The sequence below is a fragment of the Mandrillus leucophaeus genome, unplaced genomic scaffold (assembly GCF_000951045.1).
Source record: "Mandrillus leucophaeus isolate KB7577 unplaced genomic scaffold, Mleu.le_1.0 Scaffold38, whole genome shotgun sequence".
Taxonomy (NCBI): Eukaryota; Metazoa; Chordata; class Mammalia; order Primates; family Cercopithecidae; genus Mandrillus; species Mandrillus leucophaeus.
This window is the reverse complement of record NW_012104031.1, coordinates 2100940-2126406: the sequence shown is the minus strand read 5'-3', so window position 1 is coordinate 2126406 and position 25467 is coordinate 2100940. Positions and strand designations below refer to the sequence as shown.

Sequence of the window (25467 nt, the reverse complement as noted above, 5' to 3'; positions counted from 1 at the left end):
CAGCTCTCTCCCGGTAGCCTAGGGCGGAGGCGGGGGAGGGCTCGTCCTGCGCCCCCATCTCATCCTGGAATAGAGAGATCCGCTGCTCCCACGACGTCAACTTGGCTCGCCCCTCTGTGCCCCTGCTCTCTGTCTCTTAGTCCCCGGACCCCGGGAAATGGCTCTGCAGGGGCGGCCCCTGCTGCATCTCAAAGGTCCTTCCCTGCAGAGAGCCCCCACCCACCACCCAGGCAACCTCCCATCCCCGACAGAAACACAGCCCTTGGAGAGGGAACATTGGGTGATAGCGTTGGGGTGAGAGTGTGCCAGTCCAGCAGACTGCGCTGTCCCCTGGCAGGCCACTGAACAGCCAGGGCGTTGGAGTGTTTGGGCATTTCCTGGGCAGGAATTGGGGCAAGGCTGAGTTAAAGCCTCCGTCCCATCCAGAGCATGTGAATGGGGCCAGGTAGTAGGCAAGTGGGTGTCCCCGAGCCCAGTGCTTTGCTGGGCATTTGGGGTGTGAAGTGGACAGACCCTGCGTGTGTCCTGGGGAGGAGAGCTAAAGGCCTGGCACAGCTGCAGGGCCAAAGCAGGGCGTGGTGATGGCTGGGGGTTGAGAAGTAGGGGGAAGGGGTGACAAGGTGTCCCAGGGCAGAGTTGCTGCAGGGAGGAGACGTGCAGAGAGGCGAGGCCGGCTCAGGGGCAAGTCCCTCCACTAGCCAGATTCTCCTTTGGTCATTCTCTGCCACCTCCTGAGCAGGGCTCTGTTGGCTGCCAGCCCTATTTGCTGTAGTGAGGCCTCAGGGATCTCAGTAGTCACTGTCTCTCACTGCCCCACCCAGAAAAGCACCTTCAGAGAATGGGCCCTTTCCTATTTTCCCAGTTATCCCTTTGGCCTATCCCAGAACCTGTTGACTACGAGGCTCCTATGCTTATTGCTGTCCAGAATCCAGCTGTGCCTAGCAGAACTTCTGCAGTGATGAAAATGTTCTGTATCTGCTGTCCAATGCAGTGACCACTAGCCACGTTGATTTTATTCAATTTTTTTTCTTTTGAGACGGAATTTCACTCATGTTGCCCAGGCTGCTGGAGTGCAATGGTGCGATCTCTGCTCACCACAACCTCCGCCTCCCGGGTTCAAGCGATTCTCCTGCCTCAGCCTCTCGAGTAGCTGGGATTACAGGCATGTGCCACAATGCCTGGCTAATTTTATATTTTTAATAGAGATGGGGGTTTCTCCATGTTGGTCAGGTTGGTCTTGAACTCCTGACCTCAGGTAATCCACCCTCCTCAGCCTCCCAAAGCGCTGGGATTATAGGTGTGAGCCACCGCGCCCTGCCGATTTTATTCAATTTTAATTACTTTTAATTTTAGTGTAAATAGCCACATGTGCCTACCATATTGGACAGTGAAGGAGATAATGGGAGTCATGCCTGCCTTCTTAAGGTCGTGGAGCTCCGGGATGGAGCTGGAAAAGACAATGGCCTCCAACACTTCCTTTGCAGTCAGGAAGTACAGCTGCGCAGGACAAGGAAACATGGAGAATAAGTGGGAGTCCAGGGCCCTGAAGCCCAGGCTCTGGCACTTGGCACTGCTCAGGGACTCTTGCAGATGGCTCCCAGAGGTACTGAGGGCCTGGTTGAGCCATTCAATGCCTCACAACTTTCTGTCAAAAGAGAGGTGAGCAACTATGGTGAAGAGTGATGACTTCAGTGGCTCCGGGTGGATGCTGATTTCTCATTCCCCAAGTTACACGTGCCCTGAAGACAGCCCAAGGAGAGTGGGAGAAGAGACTTCAGTCTGAGGAGTCCCTGGTGGATGGGATGGAGGATAGCAGTGTGTGTGCACCTGTGTGCTTGTGCATGTGGCCCCGTACCAGCGTGCATGAAGCACTGTACGTATGACAGTACCAACTGCTTATGATGAGGTGGAAAGCCTCCAGGACCTAAGTCAGGCAGGCTGGGTTCCAGTCTTGATTCTTCACTATCTTTCAGTATTCTTCACTACTTGATTCTTGACCAAGTAATCTTGGGCAAGGCCTTCCATTCTCTGGGCCTCAGTTTCCCCACCTGTAAAGTGGAAGTATTGCCTGGATCTCTGGTGTTCTATGATTTTAGGTGGTAGTGCCTTAGAATGCCTGTGTAAATGGCTACATGGGGCAGGGCGGGGGCATCTGCAGTGGATAAGGAGAGCTGAGGGGAGTTTTGCAGGGACAAGAGACAGGGCTGACATGCTCAGCAGAGCAGTCTGAACTCAGAGCTGGCTTCTGTGAGCCGGGTGAACTTTCTGACCCACAGTCTACTGCCACAGCATTGGCCTTGGTCCCTGAGGGACTGGAGGGAGCTTGGTTCCAGCTCTCTTCAGACTTCCCACCCGAGGTTGTGTAAACAGCTCCACCTGAGTCCTGTTGATGGCCGATGGATGGCATCATCCCTGCACGCAAGAACCTTTGTGTAAGGCGAATATGTAGCTTGTCCGTGTCACATTCCTGTCCACACATGATCATGCAGCCCCTCCCTCTGTTCTAAACCCTAGTGAACCCGGATGCGACAGGCTGTGAACATGGAAGTCTTTATTCTGTTTGTCCTCAAAGCAGGGAAAGGCAGGTGCAGGGGTCAGGGCACAAATCCAGCAGGAGCTCCACATCCAGTGTCTCCATGTGAGGGCATAAGCCCAGGCAGAGGGGCATCTCAGAGAGTGTTCCCGCTCTGGGCCAGGGCTGAAGGCTGGGCCTGCCTGGGCGGCAGAGGGCCTTAGCGGGCCAAAGCGAAGCCAATGCGGTTGTTACGCCGATCAAACTCCGTGTAGAACTTTCGGATGAAGGTGGCGCCCAGGGCCCAGGTGGGTCCAGTGGGTGGCGGGATATCCATGGCATGGATGGCCAGTGTGCACAGCTTTTTACTACTGTAGGATTCCTGGCAGGAAGGGGGAGAGTTTCTCCATACCCAGCACATGACCATTTTCCTTTCACCTTGCCTGACCCCAGCAACTGTCTCCAGCAACATTCCCCTTCTCACCTCCATCTCTCCCCTAGCCACACTGGGCCTCCCTCACATCTTGGCCATTTTGCCCCATTGTGGACTGCACCGCTCCTGTGTTTAGCCCCTGTGCTAGATGCCAGGCAAACAATGCGTCAGGCACCGTGCTTCCTTCAGGAGATTACAGTTTGCCTTAGCTTCTGATCCTAGACAAGTTATTCAACTTCTCTAAGCCTACTGATTATGAAAAGAGGATAAGAATATAGGGGCATAGGATTATTGGGAGTATTTGATGAGAAACTGGACATGAGGGAACAGGCACAGTGATGCCCAAATATGGCCACACATTGGAATCACCTAGGGAAACTGAACCCCAGGTGCCACTTCTAGAGGTTCTAATTTAATAGGTATGGGATGTGGCCCAGGTCCCAGGATTTTTCAAAGCTCTCCAGGTGACATGCACAGCCAAGTTTGAGAACTACAGTTCTAACATGATCTATGCATTGTAATCTGTCCCCCTTTGAGGGTCTCTGTCCAGCCTTCCTCCCTGCCACCGAGGGGGCCGACTCGAACCTCACCTGAAATACATAGTCCGCGCTGGTAAGCGTGTATTCTTTGCCTCCCAGGTGGAAAGAGATGTCAGGGAGTGTAGGGCCCTCGTTACACTTCACGACATACTGGGGTGGGGGGCAAAGGGAGCCTCCTTGAGTATGGAAGACGTCTCAGCAGACGAGGAGTCCTGCGCTGGTGGCCTGGCCTCTCTGCTGGAGAGGGTTGGGCACAGTGCCCCGCTCCATGGGTGACCAGCCACACGTGTGGAGAGTGTGAGGTGAACAAGCGAAGGCCTGAGATGGCCTCATCTGCCTGGGGGATTTGTGAGCCGATACCAGGTGGCGCTCCCCCCACCCGCAGCACCTTCCCTCTTTGGCTTCTTACATCGAACAGCCTCTTCTTGGCCCCCAAGGCCTCCATGAGCTTCTCTATGGAGCTGGTAGAACCTGAGATGTAGGATGCACCAGTGTCCACCAATGCCAGGCAGCCGTCTTCACAGAGCAAGGTAGATGACCCCACAGACACCCTGGGGGAGGCCACAGTCAGACAGACAGACAGAAGGCTGATGGGGCACCTCCAGGCTGCATGTCCTTCCTGAGTGTAGGTGGGTGGGTGGAGGCCACAGTGGTGGCCCGTTGAGGCAGTGAATGGAGGAGGGAAGGTACTGTCGCCCTCCACCACTTCTCCCCAGGCCCTTCCCTTCTGTGTTCCCCAGCCTGGACAGAGCAGGCAGAGAGCAAATGGTGGCTGTGCTTAAGAAGTGGCTGCATTTGGAAAGAGGGCAGGATGGTAACGCTGTCCTTCCCACCCTCCCCAACCTCAATGACATCAGCAATTTTTGGAGCCCAGAGAGGGTTGAGGATTTCTGACCCCTTCATTTGAATCTGCCAGACGCCAGTCTTGATGAGGTTGATATAGTGGAAATTCCCTTCGTAATGCTGGGGGTCGCTGCCTCCCAGCACAATCTGTCCTCCCAGCGACTGGGCATTCCTAAAGGAAAGATCAGAAGCTCTTGGAAACCCATAACCTCCGGGACCCAGCGACTCAGGCAATCGGGGAAGGTTGCACAAGTGTGCCAGGCAGGACAGAGGGCCCTAGGGCAGCGGAATATGGGACAGACAGCCAGGCTCAGAGCTGTCGTTGGGAAGCATGCAGAACATACTGCTTCTCTGCCTTTCTTCCCCTCCCCAAGCCCAGCCAGAGGTTGTTCCAGGGTAGTCCAGCTGTTCCCCAAAAAGCATCCCCAGAGAGGTCACAGAAAAGGAGCAGGTACAAGAACAGTGAGTGGATGTGAACGAGACACAAATGGACGCCCCTCACTCTTGGGTTGCTGCTGATTGAGCAGGTGCAGGGGAGGGGACCCTGAGGAGGCTGTTGGGTGTGGGCAGGGGGCATGGAGAGAGCAGGAAGGAGGGACAGAGAACTTCGGCATCTAGCGGAGGCTGGGCTTGCTGATGTGAGTTTTGGGCCGGTGGCATGTGGAATTCTGGGTCAGGTGCTCAGGGAGTACTGGAAGGTCACAGCCATGTGGGGGTTTTGTCTCCTTACTCGGAATCTCTGCAGAGAAAGAGAGACAGCAGAAAGGAAGCTTCATTTCCTGCCAGCCTCATCAGCCCTGCTGTTTGGCAGGGTGGGTGTTATCTACTCTCTTTGCCCTTCAGGCAATGGAATCACTAAGAGGCGAAGTCACTTGCCTGAAGTTACCCAGTCCATGAGTGAACAAGTGGGGGACTGGAGCCAGGCTCCTGGTGCCCCGTCTGGAGCTGATTCCCCTCGCCTTCCTTTCCTCCACACTGCGTTTAGCTCAGGGACTACTGTAGGCCTAGTCTCCAGGCCGTGCATGTGTGTGTGATGTGTTTGTCCAGAATTCATACTGGAATTCACACATGCACATGTGTGCATGGGTGTGTAGGTGTGCATATGTTATTTTGTGCAACTGCAAACTACTTGTGTTTTTATAAATTCGGAATGTATGTGTATGTGCTAGCACAAATTCCCTACTGCCTCTCTCTCAATACTTCAGGATGTCTCTGGATGTTCCCTCCTTCCCATCCCAAGATAAAGGAAGAAGCCAGCCCTCTCCTCTGCAAAGCCTGGCTTCCTCCTGTCTGCTGGAACCTCATCTCCTTCATGGCCTTCAAACTCCAGTGCCCCCATTTAGCTCCTCTTCTTTCCACATTTTTAATCTCTTTCTTTCCATTGGCTTCTTCCTCCACCTACAGGCATCACTTGAGCATCCTCTAGCATTTAAAAACACCCACCCTTCCTTTTCTGCTTCTGGATCTCACCCCCCACGCCACCCCCCATTCCCTTCCCTGTTGAATGTCCCAGGGCAACCTACATCTCATGACCTCCACTTCCTGACACCCACGTCATCCACCTCTTAACTGCTTGCCATCTGGCCTTGCCCCCACCTCCTCTAAAATGGCTCTTCTAAAGACCACCCCTGACTGCAGAGCCACCAGTTGGTCTTTTCTCAAGGCCTCCCTTTCTATCACCACACCAGAGACTCCTCTCCGTTTTACTGTGAGATTTCTCTGAACTCTGGTCCTCTCCTCTATTCTTTTTGCCACTGGCCTTATGTTCTTACCCTTTTGACTTTTTTTTTTTTTTTTTTTTCCAGAGACTGGATCTCACTCTGTTACCTAAGCTGGAGGGCAGTGGCATAATCACTGCTCACTGCAGCCTTAACTCCTGGGCTCAAGCGATCCTCTTGCCTTGGCCTCCCAAAGTGCTGGGATTACAGGCATGAGTCACTGCACCTGGCCCCTTTTGCCTCCAGCTCTCTTGTCTCCAACTCATGCCATCTTTCTGAGTCCAGCAGTTTGGAATAGAGCCCAACCCTGTTCAAGAGCTGACAACAGCTTCCCCAACGCTGGCTGAGCTGCATATAAGCTCAGCCTAGAATTGAAAAGCATCCATGGTTTTCAGCACCACACTCGCTGCCTGCCTGTGACACTCATTACATTGGAATATGTCTTGTCTTCCCTGTTAGCCTGTAAGCTCTATGTGGGTAGGGGAGTACAGATTCTGCCTTATTCACTGTGTTCACTGCTGCACCCCCAGAGCCTCGCACAGTGCTTGGCACATAGCATTTACTGAACTGATGAGTGGGCAAACAAATGAAGGATCTAATGGATGACTGAAGTTGGCTGTCTCTGTGTGGGAGGAGCCATGGCCCTCACAGGCAGGGCTCCAGGTCACAGTAATCCCTTATTTCCCATCACCCCCACCTTACATCTCCTCTTGCTCCAGAGTGGTACTGTCCATTAGAATGTCCTGCCAAGCTGGGAATGTTCTCTATCCACACTGTCCAAAACCGTAGTTACTAGCCACTGCGGCTGCCAGACATTTGACATGTGGCTAGTGCAACTAAGAGCCACCAGTTGAATGCTTAATTGATGCTTAACTGTATTGAATTAATTTAAATTTCAATGGTGCCTTCCACATTGGCCAGTACAGCTCTAGATATTGATTGACAGTCATCTAATCACAAACGCTTAACAATTCTGGCCCAGGCTCTCCTTCCACTCCCCAGCTCTTCTCCCCTCCTCTCCCCCCACCTCAGCCCCTGGAGTCCCAGTCCCCACCTGTTGTAGTAGAAAGAGAAGACGTCCTCTTTTAGCACCCCTTGGGAGAGGATGTTGTCGAAGATAGGGGTGACCCTGCCAATGGCCTGTTCAATGAAGCCCATGCCCACAACCCCATCAAACTCGGCCAGCATGAAGGGTAAGGCAGGCATCTCCGTGACCTCTCCAAACATCTGTGTCACTGTGATTCCACCCACCTGTGGGAGGAAGGACCAGAGGAGACCAAGCCCACTGCCCGCTCCTTGGCTGGAGTCTGGTCTGGGCTTCCACACTAGGGATCCCAGGGCCACACAGGCTTCAGGGTACAGAATTTGGGGTAAGAGTGTTTCCTCAACTCTGCATGCACACACTCTGTGTACGCCAATGTGTATGCCAATACGTCTGTGCCACAGAGCCGAGAGAGAGCTGGAGTTGACCAGGAATTGGACAGCAGAGGCTGAGAGGGTGGTCCTGCCAAGCAGCAAAAGAAAAGCTGCCAAGAGCGCCTCCCCCTCCCCAGTGGCCCGCCTTTTGTGCCCGGCAGGACTAGGTCTTGGCCCCCACGCTTATCATGGGCGAGAGTTTCTTCAGCACAGCCAACCTTGCCCTTCTCCCTTCTTTATATCTGAGTTCACAGAAAAAGGGAGGGAGGCAGGAATCACCCTGATTTTCTGTCAGGCCCCATGTGTGCCCCTCCCCTAACTCTGATGGAGCAGGGCCTGAGAAACTCCAGAATGGGGAAAGGGTCAGACATGGGCCAAATAAAAAAAAAAGCAGGACTTGACCTGAATCCCAGAGTCAACCTCAACTGTGACCTTAAAACCTATGCCTGACCCTAAAACTCAGCCTGACCCTGACCCTGGATTTCAGTCTAGGGTGTAGCCCAGTCAGAGCTGGTGAACTTGGGCAAGTTACTTGACTGCAGCCATGGGGCTCACGACAAGCCCTACGTGCAAGTCAGATGCAAAAACATCCATAAACCACCCAACAGTTAAGCCCGTAGCCCAAGCTTGCTCCCCCATAGGTACTGCTGCTTTGCAGCAACAGCCAGATGTGGCAGAGCAGGGTGTTCCTCAGCTCCCCAGGCTCCAAGTGGGCTGTAGTGCACCTCCTCGCAGGTATGGCCCCTGGAGGGTCAGCAGAGGCCTGGGGACAGAAGGGGTTGGGAGCAGATGACCTAGGGCAACCCCACTTACGGTGATGATGTCCTGGCTCAGAAAGCCACTGACTGTCCCTGTTGAATAGCGGAGGGTGAGTTCCGTTCCATTGTGCTTGTAGCTGGAGGAATCCGAAGCATCGAAGAGCTTGTGATACACTGGCAGGGGGACAGAGGCTTAGGTTTGTCCAAGAGTGGCCCAGACAGGGGGATTCAGAGGCAGGGTGCATTGTGGGTATGGCTGGTGTGGCTTAGGACTTAGCTTAGGTACAGGGACGAGTGACTCTAGGGTCAGGAGGCTTGGAATATGTGCTTCATCAATCAAGGACTGGGTTTCTTGGGCCTCCCTAATGTGCCCATACCTCGATAATTTTGTCCTAAATGAAGGAATGTAATCACTAACACTGATAACACCAGAGAAGATGCTGGGCACAGAGTAAGTGCCCATTAAGAGGTTGTTGATTAAGACTAGGGATGGAAGAGTTCCGAGTGCCTGGGATGGGTTTGAGAATTCAGTCCTGTCTCAATCTCAGGAAGACTGGGAAGTAGCCTTCTGGGTGGTCAGGGATTCTTGGAGCTTTCTTTTTTTTTTTTTTTTTTTTTTAAAACCTTGGTAGCTATATCAGAAAAATGGGAGACATCTTCCTCTCTCCCCTAAGTGTCAGGGTCAGTGGGTACAGAGGCAGAGAGGAAGGCACTCCCTTGGTGGCAAGAGGGATGGGAGCTAGGTGTGGGGCAGGATTGCTCATGCACAGTAGGGCAGGGGGATTGGGGAGAGGCACTGTGGGTCTTAGGTCTCACCACAGGCAGTGTAGAGACGGCTGCACTTGGAGGAGGGCACCCAAACGTTGGAGGAACCAGTGTCAAAGACGACTTTGAAGGTCTGGGGTGGGGTGCCGATGCCAATCTCGCCATAGTACTGGGTCTGTGGGGGTAAAAAGAGAGGGCTGGAGGGGCTCAGGGGACCTTGGGTCTTGGGGTCTTGCCTGGCTTCACTCTTGGCTGTCAGAGTAAGATTTGGCCCAGGTGAGGTCCTATAGCCTCTCGGGGTTTCTGCTGTCCTGCAGGAACTGGTAGGAGGCTTAACATCGCCCCATGGCATCCCAGAAAGTGGGAATCTCAGTAAGACAAAATGGCGAAATCAAAACATTGAGAATGAAGCAGGATGCGAACTTGACCCTTGAGAATCTACTGGGGCAGGAAGCCGTCAGACTGTGCTGGACCAGGTCACAGAAACCCCCACCTGAGTCACACACCCCCTTCCCACCCACCTGTGACACCTGGCTTAAGGCCTGGGCTGAGTTCCAAACCTAACCCTGCCCCTGAATGGCCCCTGAGTGCTTTCCTGTCTTCTGTGCTCAGGCTTTCCAACCAGAAAATGGAAATGTTCCTCAGTGCCTTCGTCAAACACAGCATAGGAAGGGAGAGTCTCGTGGCAAAGAAAGCCCTAGGTCCGTGGGGGAAAGGAGACAGGGAGGGAGCGAGGGGCTGGGCCAGGCACTCACATCCATGTAGTTGGTGAGGATCACGGAGGAGGTGGTGTTGCCAAGGGCCAGCCTCTTCATGGGCTGGCTCCACTCGGGACCAAGTCTGGCCATGTCCACACCTCGTTCCTTCAGGCTTTCTCGGATTGAGGGCATCCTCTTGAGGAAGATCCTGGCTCATGGTGGAGGAAGCAAAAATAGAAAAGTGCTGTACCCCCACCATAACGGTAGAGTCCCTGAGGCCAAATCCCTGCTTTTAGTACAACCACCTTTAATGTTAGCCCAGCCACCTGGAAATCACCTCTGTCCCTGAAGGCCTCTGGAGCATTTATAAGAGTTACCTCTTGTCAAGAGTCAATTTAGAGGAGTCAAGCTGCCCGCGGATTAAATAACCCTGAAGTGACTTCCTTCTGTTGCCTAATTTTAATTAGACAAGGCTGTTTGTTTATTGGTCCGTTCATTCATTTATTCCATAATCACCTGCTGAACAACTACTTTGTGCCTCACTGTGCTGGAAACTGGAGCTAGAAAGATAACGATCATGACTGCTTTTAAGGAACTCCAGCTGGCAGGAGGACAGACGGGAAACAGGCACAGACATTCCCTCTGAAGAGATGAATGCCAGGGAGTGCCCCTGTCAAAACTAGGGGCTGGTGGGGAGACAGTGCCATGGGAGGCCACTAGGTGGCAGCAGATGCCCACAGCAGCTGCGAGGTCTCCAGGACACCAGGGGACAGGCACCCAACCAGGGCTGTGGTGGAGAGGATCCCCTGAGCTGGGTTGGGCACAGAGAGATGCCAGCATCTTCAGAGTACCGTGCACCTCGTCCTTGGAGAGATGTGTCCCAGTCCCTTGGCTTCTTGTCCAGATGTTTTCCCATCACCTTTGAGAGGCAGAATTAAAGAGACCTGGGAAACTGACTCTACTGAGTTGCTACTGAGAGCTCTCCAACAAGCTAGCTGTCATCCATTTTATAGATGAGAAAAATGAAGGCTCACGGGGACAAAGGTGACTCAGAAATGTTGAAGCAGGGATTCAGAGCATGTATCTGGCCTTATTTCCCATATAGGGCCCCCTGGGTCCCGACGTAAAGGCTGTTTGCCAAAGCCCAGAGGAAGATGTCTCTAGCTGTTCACCGGAAGGTCCCAGGATGGAAGCCCAAGTTAACTCTGCAATAGACTTTCCCATACACAAGGAGATTCCCTCTTTCTTCTACTTTCTTCTCAGCGGCCAGTCCTCCTATATTTACACTACCCTTTCCTTCCTACATCCTTCCTGCGTCCCATGCATTCTACTTACTCTCATTTTGCCCATGGACATGAATGCAACTCTTATGCCTATCAGCATGGTATCGTAACAGAAATGATTTGTTATCTTCCTATCACAGTTTACTGTTACCAAAATATTTTCACAATCATTATTTTATTTGCTTTCATAAGGTGGATGATTTTATTACTCCCACTTTACAGATGGGAAAATGGAGGGTCAGAGGTTTGACCCCAAAGAGGTTGCATTTCCCATTATTTACTCACAGCAGCCTATGGTTTGGACTTTTACTTTTTGCCATTTCCTTTTCAGAAAATCCTTTCCTTCTCCCCTTCCTTTTCCCCCCAGGTTCTTTAGTCCTCCAAGCCCCAACATGTACACCCACCTCCAAGAAACTTGCCCCAAGGCCTCCAGCCCACACTGGCCTCACCTTCCCTTGGGCCTCTGCTCTGTTTTTCCTTGGGTCTCACAGCCTGCACTGTACAGCATGTGGAACTGGTGCCATATGGTGGTGAAGACAGTGGTTGCAGGGGGCATGCCTGAATCCCCTTACCACCTGTGTCATTCTGAGAAAGCTACCTAACCTCTCTGGACCTCTTCTAAGTCTCCATTAAACCCTCTAAAAATGAGCCTAATGGTAGTACCTACCTCAGAGTCACTGTGCAGATGAAACCATGTGCCCACTGCTCAATACATGTAAATTGTGAGCATATATATGTACATGTTCACCTTGAGAAGCAGCTCATTCATTCAGCTGTCCCAAGTGCCTCACATGATGCTCTGCACATAGCAGGTAGCAAAATTCCTATAATTCTGTTTCAAAAGCTGGATTCCCTCTCCACCCCTTAACCAATTCCATTCTTTTTCTCTTTTGGATAACAGCAGGGGAAGATGTTTTTACTTTCCTCTGCCTTTATCCTGGGGTGCAGCTGCTTTGAAGTACCCACCCTCTTACCCAGTGCTCACAACCCGGCAGTTACTCTCTGAGAGCCTCAGAGCAAGGGAAAGCAGTTTTGGAAGCAAAAGGCCCAGTGTGTGTTGTGGCTTAGCCTCTTACATATCACCTCCCTGAGCCTCAGTGTCCTCATCTGCAAAGTGGGAATGCTGAGTTGTTGGGGGCATGACTTGAGATGAGACATGTGAAAAGATCCTGTGACACCCTAAGCATTTTATAGGCTTAGCAAGTATTACCGTGATTAAAATGTGCCTTCCTACCTTCAGGACTGCTGGTCACATCTGCTGTCCCCAGATTGAAAGCCCCTTTCTCTGTGAGGCCTTCTCTCAAATGCTGTCTATTCCCCTTCTTCAGTCTTTTTTTTTTTTTTTTTTTTTTTAGATAAGGTCTGGCTCTGTCACCCAGGCTGGAGTGCAGTGGCTCAGTCTGTACCCATGCCCCACCCCCTACCCCCATTTTTTTCTTAGATGGAGTCTCACTCTGTCACTCAGGCTGGAGTGCAGTGGCACGATCTTGGCTCAGCAACCTCCGCCTCCCAGGCTCAAACGATTCTCCTGCCTCAGCCTCCCAAGTAGCTGGGAATTACAAGTGCCTGCCACCACGCCCATCTGATTTTTGTATTTTTAGTAGAGACAGGGTTTCCCCATGTTGGCCAGGCTGGTCTCAAACTCCTGACCTCAAGTGATCTGCCTCGCCCTCCCAAAGGGCTGGGATTACAGGCAGAAGCCACAGCGCCCAACCACCCATACACTTCTTAATATTCAGGCTGTGAGCTCCTCAAGGGCAAGGGGCATGTCCTAATACTTCTGAGTTCTCTACAGTGCTTAGTTAGCATGGTGCTCTGGGCAGGAAGCGAAAGACACAGCTTCCAGATCTCACTACTAGTGTCATTTATTGGGCAAGTCACCTGACCTCTCTGAACAGGTCCATACCTCCCTGTCCAGCTGATTGTAAGGATTGAATGACAGCACACGTGGAAAAGTCAGGGTGTTGGGAAGGTGGGAACCCTGCACCCCTCCCATCCCTTCTTTGCCTGAGTTACCAATTACCGTTTAAAGGTGGTGGTGTCTGTCGGGAGACCGAAGGTGCAGGAGCCCCAGAGCAGCAGCAGCAGTCCCCAGCGAGGCATTCTTCTCCATCCGTCCATCCTTTCCTCAGTCTGGGGCTCTCTCTGAGATCCACTGAGGTTCTGTGGCTCCCTTAGCCCTTCCCCTTTTATACACTCCATGCTTAGGGTGATTGCAATTCTGCTCTGCCCTGATTTATTACCCTGGGGCAGATGGCAGGGCAGCCAGCAATAAATCTCACTGTGGGACAGAGCTAGGTGGGTGAAGGGTACCCAGGTTTCCGGATGTGGAGCAGAGGGGCTGGAGGAAGGGGAGCTGTGGGAAAGCAATCTTGTGTCCAGTGACGCTAGCAACCCTCTATCTGGCTTGGCCCTGTGACCCCTGGAGCAGGCAGAGGCTGATGAGAAACAGCACTGCTCAGGGCCAATGTCAAAACCGGGACAAGCATAAAACCTAGGTTTCCAGCTCCCTAGCCCAGACCCAACCCCTATACCCTAGGAGCTCCATCCTCTATATTAACTTTGGCTTTGTCCCTGACTGGCCTCTCCCAGTCTACAGCTGTTTTCCCGTCTAGAACATGGTGAATCTTCACAATTGGTTTCTTGGCAGGAGACGCAACAGCTGGTTTAATTATAAGAGTGGAGGGACCGGACACGGTGGCTTACACCTGTCCCAGTACTTTGGGAGGCTAAGGTGGTTAGATCACCTGAGGTCAGGAGTTCCAGACCAGCCTGACCAACATGGTGAAACCCCATCTCCACTAAACTACAAAAATTAGCTGAGTGTGGTGGTGGACACCTGTAATCTCAGCTACTTGGGAGGCTGAGGCAAGAGAATTGCTTGAACCCAGGAGGCGGAGATTGCAGTGAGCTGAGATCATGCCACTGCACTCCAGCCTGGGAAATAAGAGTGAAATTCCATCTCAAAAAAGAAAAAGAGTGGAGGGAGACTTAGCATGACTGACTCCATTTTGCCTCTGATCCCCAGGGGTAATATCCTTTAGGTTAAAATCTTCTGCTTAACTCTGTATGTAGATCAGCTAGTTATAGGAGTTTAGCTTGCAGTTCAACTTTAAAAAGATGGTAACAGTTCCTTTCCCCAAACTAACCCCCAAGGAGATAAGGAAATATACAGACAAATAACAATGTTATGTTAAAGATTTATAGGAACATTGTGACCTGACCTAGAAAAAGGAAGCTTTACAACCTCCTCAGACCCTTGCTGCCACCCAGGTGTCTGTGGTCATCAGTCACCTCGTGATCGCAATCCCCTTCTTCTTCCCCTTCCCTTAATACAAAAAACAGCCTAACATTCGTGCTGACTTCAGATGGTTCTTTATGATGATGGTCCACCATCTTCTTGGTTTTCTGGTTCTCTGAATAAGGTAGCTTTCCTTGCCACAACACCTTGTCTCTAGACTTATTGGCTGTTGTGTGGCAAGTAATATGAGCTTGGACTCAGCTACTCATGGCCTTGAACAGTCTTTCTGGGTCTGATTACATTCAAGTATTGTTTTCATCAGGTTTGAGTTACAGGTTATCTAAATGGGCTTCCCATAAGGAGAAGCAATCACACTACAGAAAATTTTTCTTTGCGTTTTTGATAGCTGGCCTAAAAAACAATTATTTTAGGCTGGGCAACAGTGACTCATGCCTGTAATCCTAGTGCTTTGGGAGGATGAGGTAGGAGGCTCACTTGAAGCTCATTCAAGACCAGCCTGGGCAACATAGCAAGACCCCGTCTCTGAAAAAAAATTAGCTGTTTGTGGTGGTGCGTGCCTGTAGTCTTAGCTACTGGGGAGGCTGAGGCGGGAGGATCACTTGAGTCCAGGAGTTCAAGGCTGTAGTGAGTTATGATTGTGCCACTGTACTTCCACCTGGATGACAGAGTGAGACCCTGTCCCAAAAAAAAAAAAAAAAAAAAAGGGAAAGATTTTACATTTTCTCAAGATAATTCCTAATTCTTATGTTATCTTCATCAGATTTTTGATTACTTAGGAAAACTGAACTTTAGAAAGGTTAAGTTTTTATATTCATGTAACTTTCTGTATTGCTATTAAAGTCTTTGGATTATTACTTTTGTGAAATGAATAACTTATTTTACAAAGGCCTGTGGTTCTGTTTTGATCAAACGTTTTGAGGCTTTAACATATTTGACAAATGTCCTCAAAATCTAATTCTAAATTAAGTTTGAAATGTTGTAATTCTTCATGTTTTGTTTTCCAGAGTCAAGAGTAGCTGGGACTACAGGCATGTGCCACCATGCCTGGCTAATTTTTTGTATTTTTAGTAGAGACAGGGTTTCACCGTGTTAGCAAGGATGGTCTTGATCTCCTGACCTCGTGATCCACCCGCCTCGGCCTCCCAAAGTACTGGGATTACAGGCGTGAGCCACTGTGCCTGGCCTGCCTTTTTTCTTTTTGAGCTATTTATAGCTTATAGAAATTGGGTTTACCTTTCTCTCTGTACCTAGTATCTCCAGGATTTAAAAAACTATTCAATCCTTCTGGGCCCAAGGACTATCATGGGAGAGGTAGGCACAAAACACTTTTTGATGTACTAATTTTACTTTTAAGGAGTAGAATTAGTTCAGATCCTCCAAATATAGGTACACAGATGCCTAAACAGCTGATGGCTCAACACACAGAACTTATAGAAAGGTCAATTTTGTAATTTTGCTATTTGGCTTTTGGTTTTGGCTCTTATTTTATTTAAAAGGTTTTAAGGGTTAATGAATGCTTGCCCACCTCCATTACCATCTGGCCTAAAACATTTAATTGAATACAAGTCTTTTGGCTTTGAGTTCCTTGGCCACAGGGATCCTACCAAGAGATATGATGGACCTGGGGCAGGTAGCCACAACACCCCCAGCAACAATGTGGAACAAATAAAAGTTTGGCCATTTATGCTGCCGTTGGTATATCTTGGCCAAATGGGAGAATGTCAACTAAAAATAAAATCTTAAGCCCCCCACTGACAGAATGACCCCCCTCTTGGCTAAGGGGACCCCAGACAAACCTTAAAAACTTAGTCTTCAGGTATAATGTGATGGGAAGTCAGACACACCTCATTATACCCTCTCTCTTTTGTGGTTTAGATACAACAACTAATCAACATGAATGTTAAAATAGAGGTCATAAGACTGACATAACTGAAATTTTGTGGCAATAAAATACCAAATTATAAACAGGACCTAAGGCCATGCCAGGCAAGAGTTAAGTCATGCATCACTACACTTAAAGAATAAGTTATATTCTCAACGACACAAGGTTTCTCTTTTTCTCTAGCAGCCAAGCAAGCACTGGCGTTAAGACAAACAATATTAAAACAATTGCAACTCATCCAGTTCATACATGCTGACTAACTGAACCCCAGTTGCACCAGCCAAACTATAGCTTTGATTAAATGAAAGACTGATTTCACTAATTTTCTCCTGATAAGAAGACTGCTGGCCATGAACTGGTTCTGGCTGGTTGTAGAGATTGTGCATTTTCATGCCTTTGTGTTCTGATTTGATGTACAGGGCCTAATTGTAGTACATTTAAATGTTATGTTTTCACCTCAAGGTAAACATGGGTCATATGTAACATGCATGTTTGTACAATATGCATGTGTCAGGATCACGTTCATAAATATTTGTAGCTTCTCCTGTAACATACATACATTGAATATGTATGCTTAGCCAACTGCTGTCATAGTCCCAGGAGCCCTGGGTAAAATTGACAGTGGGGAACAAACTTATTGACTTTCTTATTGATACAGGGGCCACATATGTTGTAGTTAATACCTGCCTACCTTAATTCAAAGAAGACTGTCTATGATGGCTACAGGAGGGGGTGTTGTGACTTGTCTCTTCCTGAAACCTTTAGATTATCATCTTGGAGACTACAATCCATGGGAAAAACAGAAAAGATGAACCATACTCTAAAAAGAAGCATTGCCAAAATATATCAAGAAATGTTTGACTTGGGATAAGATGTGGCTGTTTGCTGTTGTGGATTTGAGTGGCTCCCTCAAGTTGGTTCAACTTGAGCCCCTTTGAAATATTATCTGGTAGCCCATTCTAGGTTTCCGTCATGGTGGGAGAACCAACTGATGTTTTAAGAGATTTGGCAATTACCAAATGTTAAGACTCTAGGCACTATACTAACTTCTGTTCGTGAGTTTGCTTCTAGCAGGACCACTCATCCAACAGATGTGGTCCTACATCCTTTTCAACTGGGAAATTGGGTCCTCCCAAATACCTGGAAAGAACAAGGGCCTGAACACCAATTTGCTGCCAAGTGGACAAGGCTTTTTGAGCTGCTCGTGAACACAGATTCCTCAGTTAAACTTGCTGGAGTAAAGCCATGTGCACATTATACTCAGGTCAAGGCAGCACCACCAGAAGACACCCCACTAACCCAGAAACCAGAAAACAGTGGGCTTGTGAGCACTTAAAAGACCGAAAGCTACTCTTTCACCAAAAGATAAGTAAAATGAAAATGTACCCTCTATGTGTCTTGCATGTCCTTTAGGGATTTTTGTTTCCTTGGCAAGACAACTTTTCAGTTAGGATTTCTCCGTCTATTGCCTCTTTCACTAGCATATCACACTGCCGGATTGGTCATCTTAAACCTTGCTCAGTACATGACCACTCTGATCCTATAGTTGTTCCTGTACACATGATTTTAGTCATGTAGCCTCTTGGGCATTAGATTTATGGAATCTGGTTTTTCAAATCACACATAGGATCCAATTAATAACTCCATACCCAGAGGCCCCATGTTTCTTTCTTATGCAGCCCCTCATTAGACACTACATGCAAAGCAATAAGAAGGACCCACAAGCCTGCAAGCCTACTTTCTACTTACCAAATGGCGTCCCTAGCCACCTGCTGCTAGCTTAATTCCTCCTCTACAGCCCCATATTGATACAATTAGACAACAGGCTACCTGGCTTTAACAAACCTTAGAACACCAAAGCAGGCTTAATCTGGGGGCACTTACAGAGACTGCTTTACAGACCTATTCTCCTGGATTCCTAGTGTAATTCTATTAATCTTGGGAGGCATTCTTAAATTCAGCCTTGATGTTCTTCTTTTAGTCACGGTGGCCTACATTCTAGTAAAACTTATTATGTACTGTGTAAACAAAGATTGTGCAAGTCTCACTAAAACTATCAAAGCAAAAAGGGAAATGCCCATGATCATTGTTCCTAAAAATGGCACTATCAAATATTTCCTTAGCCAGGTCAAATGGTTTCATTCCATAGTCACCCCTTGTAGACCCTGTTTGACAGGAAGTAGCCAGGTGAGGTGATGTCCCATTGTCCCCAGTCCCACAAGACTGTGGGATGAATCTTTAACAATGGGGAAATTGAAATAGTGGAGGGAGGCTTAGCATGACTGACTCCATTTTGCCTCTGAACTCCAGGGATAATATCCTTTAGGTTAAAAGCTTCTGCTTAGCTCTATACATAGACCAGCTAATTATAGGAGATTAGCTTGCAGTTCAACTTAAAGAAATGATAACAGTCTTTTCCCCAAACTAACCCGCAAGGAGATAAGGAAGAATACAGACAAATAACAATGTTACGTTAAAGATTTATAGGAATATTGTGACCTGACCTAGGAAAAAGAACTTTTACAACCTTCTCAGACCCTTGCTGGCATCCAGATGTCTGTGGTCATCAAACACCTCTTGATCCCAACCCCTTCCTCTTCCCCTCCCCTTAATGTAAAAAGGAGCCTAAAACTCATGCTGACTTCAGATGGTTCTTTATGATGCTAGTCCACTATCTTCTTGGTTTTCTGAATAGGGTTGCTTTCTTTGCCTTTGCTGTTGTGTGGTGAGTGGTGTGAGCTTGGACTTGGTTACATAATCCTCTGGAAGCAGGGAGCTGGGGGAGGAGGGGTTGTCTATCCTCTGTTGACCTACTAATGGTGAGAGAGAAGGGCAGTCTTCCGGGTTTTGGAAAGCTTCTGCCAAATAGAGGTAGGGCAGCTGATCTTCCAGCTTATTCTCCTCTTTCTGCTTGGCTCTAACTTCCTTTTAGGTCCTGATTCTCTGCCCCATTTCTGTTTCCCTGTAGCTTTACAAGCAGTCAAGGACAGCTCCCCAGACAGACATCTGGTCCCCAAATCCCAGGATGGGTGCTATTTATTCAGGCTAAGATGCTTATCCTGGCTTTTCCCTGATTATTTTTTAGGGTCCACTTCAAACATTACCCCCTCCTCCATGAAGCAGGCCCTGACTCAGCCTGGAATTGACTGCTTTCTGCTGTAGGCTTCCACAGCATGGCTACAAGCCCTTCTATGAGAGCACCAATTTAGCTGCTTTTGCAGCAGAGTTCTTTATGTATGTATGAATATGATTTTTGCCCACAGTGGTGCTTAATATTTATTAAATGCATGAACTAGTGAACTGCAAAGGGCAGTGCGAAGAGCCCTGGGTTGGTGGTCAGGGACTTGGATCCTAGTCTTCATTCTACCATGAATTTGCTGTGTGAAATTGAATCCCTCCCTTCCCCTCTTTGGACCTCAGTTTCCAAATCTGTAAAGTGAAACAGATGGCTGGATGGCCCCAAGGGTGTCTTCATGTTCTGATACTCTAATATTCTAATGTTCTGTGCCTCCAGGGTGTTGCCCTCTACACCAGCTGTGGGCAGTACAGGAAATGAGAAGAGCTCATCTCTGTGGCTAATGTTTTGGATAATTAATGTGTTTTGACCTCAGAGATAATAAGGGCCTTTCCAAATGATGGACCCTGGTGGTGATTTTTCAGGAACTGTGGTTGGGAGTGGAGGAATTACTTGGGGACAGGGGAATACTTTTAGATCCTTCATGGTAGGGGTACCTTGTCAGATTAAATGAACATTTATGAAGCACCCCTAAACTGCTCTTTCAATCTTCTTTCATTTACTAGCAAATATTCATGAAGCCTTTATTATAATGTGAGGCACTCTGCTAGATGCTGGAGTTACAAAGCTCACAAAAATAAACACAATTTCTGCTCTTATTTATGAATCCCATAGTCTTGTGGAAGAGATAGATTATTATCATCATACATAAATATAAAATAGCGCTGATGACTAGTGCCAGTCAGGGAACTCCAGGAAGCTCCCCCTCAACCCCAAAATTATACTTGCATTGTGATCTGAAGGCTGCATTGGCAATGAATAGCTGAAGACAAAGAAATAGAGTCCCAGCAGGAACAGAACATGCAAAGGCCCTGTGGAGAGAGGAAGCGTGGTGTCAATAAAAACAAAAAAGCCAGCATGTCTAGAACAGAGAGATGAGAGAGAGTGGGGTGAGAGATGTGGCCAGAGTCAGGAACTGAAAGAGCTAACACTCATCAAATACTTACTATGTGCAAGATACCACTCTAGGTGTTTAATGCACTTAATTCTCACATAACCATATGAGGTAGTAGCATTATATCACTATTTTACAGATGAGGACATTGAGGCACAAGAGGATTCAGAAGGTAACTTGCCCAGGGTCCCACTGGCAATAAGGGCCAGAGTTAGACTGTAAGTTTAGGCTGTGTGGCCCAGAACCCAGTACATAGTGTCAAACCATAAATGTTCTTGCATCCCATATTAGGAAGTTCTATGTTTACCATAAGAGCCACAGGAAGCTGTTGACCCCTTAAGAAGGGAATGATGTAATTAGATGTTTTGCAGACAGGTTAAGAAAGGAATGATGGGCCAGGCGTGGTGGCTCATGCCTGTAATCCCAGCACTTTGGGAGGTCAAGGTGGGCGGATCACCTGACATCTGGAGTTCGAGACCAGCCTGGCCAACATGGTGAAACCCTGTCTCTACTAAAAATACAAAAATTAGCCGGGCATGGTGGCAGGCACCTGCAATCCCAGCTACTCAGGAGGCTGAGGCAGGAGAATTGCTTGAACCCAGGAGGTGGAGGGTCCAGTGAGCCAAGATTGTGCCATTGCACTCCAGCCTGGGGAACAAAAGCAAGATTTTGTCTCAAAAAATAAAAAATAAAAAAGAAGAAGAAGAAGAAGGGAATGATGTAATTAGATGTGTTTTGCATGTGTTTCAGCTGCAGTGTGGACTAGCAAGGAGTTGGGATGGGTCCATAGTAGCATGGCATATACCAGTTAGGAGGTCATGGTGCTAGAACTAGCTTGGACTAGCGTACGTGGGCATGGTGAAGATGAGAAAGATTGGATGGATTTGAGAGAAATTTAGGAAATAGAATCTGCAGGACTTGGTGACAGATTGGATATAGAGTGAGGAAGAGATTGGTTTTTGGAGGCACTCTGGGTACATAGAGTGAATGGAAGAGAACCAGGATTTCAGAAGGGGAAGAGGGTTGGAGAGACCATGAGTTTGAGGAACTGTTGAGTATGGATCTCCTTTGAGATGTCTCGGGGGTGATATCAAATGGCAGGTGCATAAATAAATCTGGGTGAAAGTTTTATATGTTATTTGCAATTGGTGATTAATGCAACAGGTAAGAATGAAATTAACCAGGAAGAAGGTGAGCAGCAAGAAAGTCCTGGACTCTAAGCTTTAATGGACAAGCAGCAGAGGAGAAATTTGCAGAGGAGACCCCAAAGGAGAGGCCACAGGGGAAGGAGAAGAGCAGCAGGTGTCTCTGAAGTTGCAGGGAGAGACTGGTTAAGGAGAGATGATGAGCACGGTAGGTGCTGCTGCAGGGTGAGGTGAGACTTGGGTTAAAATGGAGACATGCAGGCCACTGGTGCTGTCAGTGGGAGCTGTTTTGGTGATTCAGAGGTGTGGGAGTCCACACAGGGACGGGATGGGTTGATGAATGATGGGAAGTGCCATGATGTGAATGTTTGTGTCCCCCAAAATTCATAGGTTGAAATTATAACCCTCAATATAATAGTATTAGGAGGATGAGCCTTTGGAGAGGCAATTAAGTCCTGATGGGATTAATGCCTTTATAAAAGGGGCCCAGGGGAGCTCTTTTTTCTCCTTCCACCATGTAAACCACAGCAAGAAGATGCCATTCATGAACCAGGACAAAGGCCCTAACCAGACACCAAATCTGCCAATATTGATCTTGAACATCTTAGACTTCAGAACTGTGAGAGATAAGTTTCTGTGGTTTATAAGCTACCCAGTTTATGATATTTTTTCATAGCAGCCTGAACAGACTAGGATAGAAAGTAAGAAGATGAAGACAGCATAGTGTAGGCAGCTATTTTGAAAAGTGGAGGAGTAAAAAAGGGGAAAGAGGGTGATAGCTGGAGGAGAATGAGGACCAGGTGAGAAGTTTTTCTCTTTTTTCCTCCTCCTTCCCTCCCTCCCTCTCCTCCTCCTCTCCCTGCCGAAATGCTTAAAAGGTAGCTTGACTCTTTGTTTGGGGCTCAGTCCTTTAGATGTTAATCCAACTGGGTCAGTGCACCTAAATAATTAAGTAATTCCCCCTCAATTCCTCGGTCTCTCCGATTCGTTAATTATCCCGCTGCACTGCCACTCTTTTCTAATGATGGGAGGGAGTTGAGTATATCTAAATGCATAGAAAGCACTCAGTTGAGAGGAAGAGTTAATTAACACAGTAGGATTCCTGGGAGGGAAGGAGTACACAGGGTGGGAAAGCGCAGGATGGAGCAGCCTCTCCACTGCAGCAGGGGGAGGGAAGGCAAGGCGTGTGCAGGTGTTGGTGGTTGATTTGCTTGGCGTTGGAAGCTGAGGGACTGCCTGTCTGTTGACTGTTATCTTCTCTGACAAGTAGGAAGCAAGGACCTCTGCTGAGAGTTGGGGATGGGAGGGGGTTCGGAGGCATGAGAAAAATGGAGAAGCTCTGGAATCATTATGGAAGGTGGGAAGAAGCTAGCCAGGGAAGTCAAGGAGATTTCTGTGAGGAATAAAGACATTTAATGACTGGCGATCATGACTTTATAGGAAACCAGTTGGCCAGGTTCTCTGACTCCCCCTACCAATACCACAGTGCTAAGCTTCTTGGATACAGATGCAGAGAAAGTACATAGCTGGCTTCATCCAGGGCTAGGGTGATCAAAGATGAGGGACAAAGGAATTTAGGGTCTTAGCAAAAATGTTATTGGACCAGGAGCGGTGGCTCATGCCTATAATTCCAGCACTTTGGAAGGCTGAGACAGTAGGATTGCTTGAGCCTGGGAGGTTGAGACCAGCCTGGGCAACATAGTGAGACCTTGTCTCTACAAAAAAGTACAAAAATTAACTGGGGTATGGTGGTGCCCACCTGTAGTCCCAGCTACTTGGGAGGCTGAGGTGGAGGATTGCTTGAGCCCAAGAGGTTGAAGCTGCAGTGAGCTCTGATTGTTGCCACTGTGCTCCAGCCTGGGTGATGGAGTGAGATCTTGTCTCAAACAAACAAACAAACAAAACAAACAACAACAACAAAAACACTATTATTGAATGAAAAACTGTGGAATGTAAGGTGGCTAGAGGAGAGAAGTCGAGACAGGACAGAATGGGCAATCTGGAAGAAAGCAGAGGACCATGGCAATTGAGAAGAGTGAGCAGGGCTGGTGGGAACGGTTGAATCACAAAGCTGGAGGATGAGCTGGCTGAGCGTGGGATGCTTGAGATAGTCTGGAGAGGGAGCGGTTATAAGTGATAAGTCCCAAGCAGGATGTGGCTGTGGATAACTGAAGTAGAGGAGGGGTGAGGTCGTTGGAAATGGGGCCCCAAGGATCTGAGAGGCCAGAGTATGGCCAGGTCACCATCTGCGTGGTTGGTGATGTCATCCAGGAGGTTGCAGAGGACAAGGGGTGGAGGAAGTCTGTAAACCAGGAGCCAAAGTCTTTGATAAATGACAGGGCAGGACCTGCAAGTCCAGTAATGACAGCAGGGAGTGCATGGAGGGTCCAAGGCAAAAAAGCAGAGCCTGAAGGGAAGAGGGTCTTCTCTCAGTGTCCACATCAGCCTGGGAGGTGAGTGGATCGGTTTCACCATAACACAGGAGGAAGCCAAGACCTAGGAGGGTAGGCAGTGTGTCATGATTTGCAGATGGTAAGTGGCAGAGTGGAGACTTGCATCTCTTCTACACCATATCCTGTGTTGCTCATGAGTAGAGTTGCTGGGCTTGAACTTGGGTGGGTGCCCTGCCCCAGAATCTCACTTCTCTCCACCTTGAGCTCGAGGGCCCCTGCATTGCTGGAGGAGGGTCCATCATGAATCTCAGGAGAGTGCTTAACAGTAATGCTGTCTCCTTTCCCACCATGACTGCAACCTGTCATAGCCAGCAAGGGTGACTGACCATCCACCCTTTCTCTCCCGCTGCTCTCAGCAAACCCTAGAGGAAAGGGAGCAAGGAGCAGGGAGAGAACAAGTTGGGGGACTGTCAGAGATGGGGTCAGCCTAGGGGCTGCAGCAGAATATGAGTAACACCAGCCAACTTTCTTGAGCATCTGTAATGTGCTATGAGGTGCTTTTAATACTGGATTTTGTTCTCTAGGCAGCCCTGTGAAGTGGCAGCTATCATCTGCACCGTTCAGATGAGGCCACTGAGGCTGCCAAGAGCTGAGAGAAGGACAAGCTGAGGGCTTCACTTTGTGACTTCTTCTCTGTGGCTGTAGGTGTCGGGAACAACCGGCAGAGCCAATGAGATTCAAAAGAAGAATCTGTAGAGAGTGATCCAACCCCATAGAGCTTTTTTATGGGGAAAGGGGAGCTTTCCTAAGCCCCACGTCTAGTATAGTTTAGACACGCAGTACAGTGTAGCAGAACCCTCACACCTATTTTTGGTTAAGATTCAGGACTCTTCAACAGCAAAGACAGAGCCAGGAGGTCCAGAGCAGGCAATGTGAAGCCCTGAGCTGCCAGTAGATCTAGGCCCCCTGGAGACCCAGCACTCTCCAACCAAACATGTCCTCACTCCCACATCTATCCCCTGCCTCCCGCCATGTATGCAGCACCATGACCGCCATGTGGTCCTGAGCCCAGCAGTGCGTACAAGTGAGAATACGAAGCATGAATAACCTCACCAGGAGAGAGAGGTGGAACAATGACTCTGCTAATTCACCGTGAGTTTGCAGGCAAGTTGCAGACAAGATTTGCAGAGACCACACGGCAGGCAAGGAAATCAACTTCTAAGAGGGTAACAGGGTCCAAAATAACAGCCTCTGTCTTATTTCTCCTGGTTTCCACTCCAGCGCACAGCCTGGGAGGGGAACAGCTGGAGCGGAGATCCTGAGATCAGAAAATGGGCAACACAGCTAAGCACAACTGTGCATGGTCTGGAGCCTGGACGGGCAAGGGGCCTGCAACCATGTCCTGAAGGTTGGCCAAGAGCCCTGGAGAAGCTTAGTTGGAAGAGAGAAGTCACATATGTGGCCCTTGAGGGAATCAGAACTAGCCCTATTTTCTGTGCCCACAATGCAGATCTGAGGCCTGTGAGAAGTGGTGGGATGGGGAGAATCTGAGTTCCATTCTAAGGAGGAACTATCCAGCGGTTCACACTGTCCAACAAGGCAAGTGTCCTCTGAGGCAGTGAACTCCCCT

General features: G+C 48.9%; 1 protein-coding gene across 1 annotated transcript; it reads right to left on the bottom strand.

The window, feature by feature from the left end:
• Nucleotides 1-2531: 2531 nt before the first annotated feature.
• REN (renin) lies at nucleotides 2532-13124 on the bottom strand. The gene is made up of 10 exons (XM_011990455.1): nucleotides 12989-13124; nucleotides 9740-9890; nucleotides 9036-9159; nucleotides 8275-8393; nucleotides 7100-7296; nucleotides 5058-5066; nucleotides 4380-4499; nucleotides 3894-4035; nucleotides 3536-3634; nucleotides 2532-2894 (listed from the first exon to the last, which is right to left on the bottom strand). The coding sequence occupies exons 1-10, from the start codon at nucleotides 13084-13086 to the stop codon at nucleotides 2733-2735; spliced, it is 1221 nt and encodes a 406-aa protein (XP_011845845.1). The 5' UTR covers nucleotides 13087-13124; the 3' UTR covers nucleotides 2532-2732.
• Nucleotides 13125-25467: the final 12343 nt, after the last annotated feature.

Excerpts from the sequence above, each read along its gene's own strand:
- REN (XM_011990455.1), bottom strand. The coding sequence starts at position 13,086 with ATGGACGGATGGAGAAGAATGCCTCGCTGGGGACTGCTGCTGCTGCTC. Across the intron at positions 8,394-9,035 it reads CCGTCTCTACACTGCCTGTG|TGTATCACAAGCTCTTCGAT; the intron begins GTGAGACCTAAG and ends TCCCCCTGCCAG. Across the intron at positions 7,297-8,274 it reads TGAGCCAGGACATCATCACC|GTGGGTGGAATCACAGTGAC; the intron begins GTAAGTGGGGTT and ends TTCCTCCCACAG.